The 3,605-nt window shown below is 37.4% G+C and overlaps 1 protein-coding gene across 1 annotated transcript; it reads left to right on the forward strand.

Moving 5' to 3' along the window:
* Positions 1–318: 318 nt before the first annotated feature.
* Positions 319–2,148, forward strand: LOC120185667 (NAC domain-containing protein 35-like). Its single transcript, XM_039189832.1, has 3 exons — positions 319–690; positions 868–1,136; positions 1,504–2,148. Exons 1-3 carry the CDS (start codon positions 420–422, stop codon positions 2,137–2,139), a joined length of 1,176 nt encoding a protein of 391 aa, XP_039045763.1. The 5' UTR covers positions 319–419; the 3' UTR covers positions 2,140–2,148.
* Positions 2,149–3,605: the final 1,457 nt, after the last annotated feature.

Raw genomic sequence — 3,605 nt, forward strand, 5'->3', positions numbered from 1 at the left:
AATTATTATTTTTAACTCAATTCAATTTCACTCGATCAAATATTTATCCCAATTATGTCATTTTAATAAATAGGGGGAAATGAAAGAAAATAGAAATTCTATGGTGGGGAGGAAGAAATGTCCAAGGGCACCGCAAGGCTCTAATGGTGGTTTGTACAACCTGTCTTCTTTTTGACATGTCACTATCTCATCTTAATCACCTTGTAGTCGAAGTGTAGGGCCTGAAAGCTATGTAGATATTTTTAACTCTAAATTTCCTCTCTTTTTTTTTTTAATTTTCCTCACTCTTCTTCTCCTTCTCCTTCTCTCCTCCATTTTAACGTACCACTTGCACTACTACTCCATTCTCAGCCAATACCAAAGAGATCGGAGCTGATATATATATATTATGAGTCCATAGTTTGATGCTTAATTAGTTTATGGCAATAGTAATACCGGAAGAAGCAATCATGAGCAACGACCCCAACGATAATAGTACCGATATCAACGTCCGTAATCACGACCTCGGCAGCAGCAGCAGCGGCAAGGATGACCATGAGCACGACATGGTCATGCCTGGTTTTCGATTCCACCCGACCGAGGAAGAACTCGTAGAGTTCTACCTTCGCCGTAAGGTAGAGGGCAAGCGTTTTAATGTCGAGCTCATCACTTTCCTTGATCTCTATCGCTATGACCCTTGGGAGCTTCCTGGTAAAACTGCAATTCCTTGTGATATATTTGATTGTTTCTTGAATTTCTTTACCTAATTCTTTTCTCTATTTCACATACATACATATATGCGATTCTTGTTTCAGCTAGCTATAACAATCATAGTGATTCATGTTTTCTTTTGTGTGTATGCTTGAACTGTTATGCCGCAAATCACAGCCTTGGCTGCAATTGGGGAGAAAGAATGGTTCTTCTATGTGCCAAGAGACCGGAAGTACCGAAACGGCGACCGACCGAATCGTGTCACCACATCCGGTTATTGGAAAGCAACAGGAGCGGACCGCATGATTCGAGGCGAGAACTCTCGATCGATCGGTCTCAAGAAAACCCTAGTCTTCTACTCCGGAAAAGCTCCGAAAGGAATCCGAACCAGTTGGATTATGAACGAGTATCGCCTGCCTCACCACGAAACTGAACGTTACCAAAAGGTATGTTGGAATTATAGAAAGGATTAATATTTGATGCAATGAACGGTTCACTCTTCTTTCACTAAACCCTAATTTCTGTTTTGGAAAATTCAAAAGTCCAGAAATACTTTTCCAAGTTCCAAAAGTTTCAGTTTTAGTAAACATCTGGAATATGTCCAGGAAATGAATAATTGGAAGGTTGTAATCCTTTTGGAGTAAGACAAAAGGATAAGATAATACCGAAATATCTTGTTATTTCTTTACCATATTTGCATGAACTTTGGATTCAATAAGGACCCTACTTACATGTATTCAATGCTACTATTACTTCCGGTCACGAGTATCATAACTGTAACCGGTGCTTGATCTTAAAAAACATTTAATTCAGGCCGAAATATCACTTTGCCGGGTGTACAAGAGAGCCGGAGTCGAAGACCACCCATCACTCCCCCGTTGTCTTCCGACGAGGCGGCCACCGGACTCATCTAGAGGAGCCGCGGAAAAGGTAAGTGAAGCCCAAGGAGGTAGTAGTACTAGTACTTCCCATGTCACAGCAGCTCTGTGGCTTTCGAAACAAGATGTGTACCATCCGATGGCTCCTCCTCCTATCAGCACAACACTTGGATTACCGTCCGGAACTGAAGGTGAAGGAATGTTCTTAAACCAGTCCAAGCAAGGCTGCTGCTCTTTACTCCCCAACCCCACAACTCTCTTTCCATTAGTCCCTTCTTCCGTGTCACCGCCGAACGTAGTCGTCGACGATCTCCACCGGCTAGTTAGCTTCCAACAACCTGCATTGAACCAGCAGCAATACTACACTACAAATCAACCTCATCCCCATCTCCATCATCATCAGCAACAACAACCGGAGTTCTCAACATTGCCACCTCAATCACAGGCACATCAGCTTTCTCTGAACGTGCTACCCGCCGCACTTCCGAGTCCGACGGCCTTCTCGGACCGGCAGTGGGAGTGGAATCCAATCCCAGAAGTTAACAGGGAGTATAACAACCCTTTCAAGTAGCCGCAGCTCTAGTGCTGCAACATATAGATATACTATATGTATTACTACTAATTTGTAGAGGTTGTTTGATTCCTTTATAGTGTTGGATTTTGAAGAAAGACAATTATGTATTTCACGAATCAAGATGCAACCAAAACTTGATTAGTTTATCATCTCAAAACAAAATTTGTTTAATCTTGAAAACTGTAGGGTTGGGGGCTAATCGGAGTTTTGAGGCTGAATATACTCTAGAGAAGAGACTAATGAAGGCATGATTGAATAACAATTTTATGTTGTTTTATTTTTTAAAAATAATTGCAAAATAAAGTTTTTATGTACTTAAATTTCAGATTTAAGTTTAAGTTCAAGTTTAAATCGAGTTTGAATTCGAGCTTCAATTAAACTATGTTTGAGAAATGTTTTGAGTACAAGTTTTTTCGAGCTCGAGTTTCAATTTTTTATTACGAGTTCGAGCTTCAATCAAAGCTATGTTTGATAATATTTCGAATTCAAATTTTTTCAAACTCGAGCTCAAATTTTAAATGTTTTATTTCGGATTCGAGTTAAATTTTAACAATTTTAAACTCTCGAAATTTTAAATCGAGTAGAAGTGAATTTTAATCGTTGTTTTTAAGTAGAAACAAATTCAACAATATTCAAACCCAAATTCACTGTTTAAGCCTTAGCATAGGAAGCTGACAACCGAACATCCCCTGTGAAGATATCGATCAAACATTGTCCTATGTGCATCGATGCATTTGTTGTTGTTGAATTGTGAGTTATTTACAGTCACAGTTCTTTTATTTTGTCATGAGCGTAGCTCATTTATTTATTTATAACTTTAAATAAAGATTAATCTTATCGAGATAATTAAAATAATAAAAACAATAAAAAAAGTAAAATTTGGATATATTATTTAACAACTTGGGATAATTTGTTTATCAAAAAGTATTTTTATATTATGTATGATGACATCAATTTTGATAGCTATTTACTCGTATATGATTGTCATATTTGTAATGAACTTAATTTTTGTTCTCATTTTGGCTTCACTGTACATGAAATTTGTATTTGTTTTCGTCAAATTAGAAGCGAAATGAGATTTATGCTGAACTTCACCACTAATATTTATGTAACTGCGAAAATGAAGTGACTCACAGCATAAATATTATCACAATGGATTACATGGTTATTCAATTCATGAACAAGTTTATTGACTTTTCTATACTGGACTTTTTTGTAATAAAAATCTATATTTTAAATCATTTTAAAAGGACGATATCAAACGCTCGACACGTGTTAATACTAACACAGATTAAATTGGACCACGAGAGAAATAAGCACGTGCGGACTTAGCCTTAGCCTTAGCCTCACTATCCAATGTGAGTAAGCACTAGTGCTGTAAATGAGTTCGGAGTATTGTTGAGCTCGACTTGAAAATTCGTAAGTTTAAATTTTTAAACTAGACTCGAACTCAAAATTATGAA

Source organism: Hibiscus syriacus, unplaced genomic scaffold, assembly GCF_006381635.1.
Source record: "Hibiscus syriacus cultivar Baekdansim isolate YM2019G1 unplaced genomic scaffold, ASM638163v2 tig00113124_pilon, whole genome shotgun sequence".
NCBI lineage: Eukaryota > Viridiplantae > Streptophyta > Magnoliopsida > Malvales > Malvaceae > Hibiscus > Hibiscus syriacus.

Excerpts from the sequence above, each read along its gene's own strand:
- LOC120185667 (XM_039189832.1), top strand. The coding sequence starts at position 420 with ATGGCAATAGTAATACCGGAAGAAGCAATCATGAGCAACGACCCCAAC. Across the intron at positions 691-867 it reads TGACCCTTGGGAGCTTCCTG|CCTTGGCTGCAATTGGGGAG; the intron begins GTAAAACTGCAA and ends CGCAAATCACAG. Across the intron at positions 1,137-1,503 it reads AAACTGAACGTTACCAAAAG|GCCGAAATATCACTTTGCCG; the intron begins GTATGTTGGAAT and ends CATTTAATTCAG.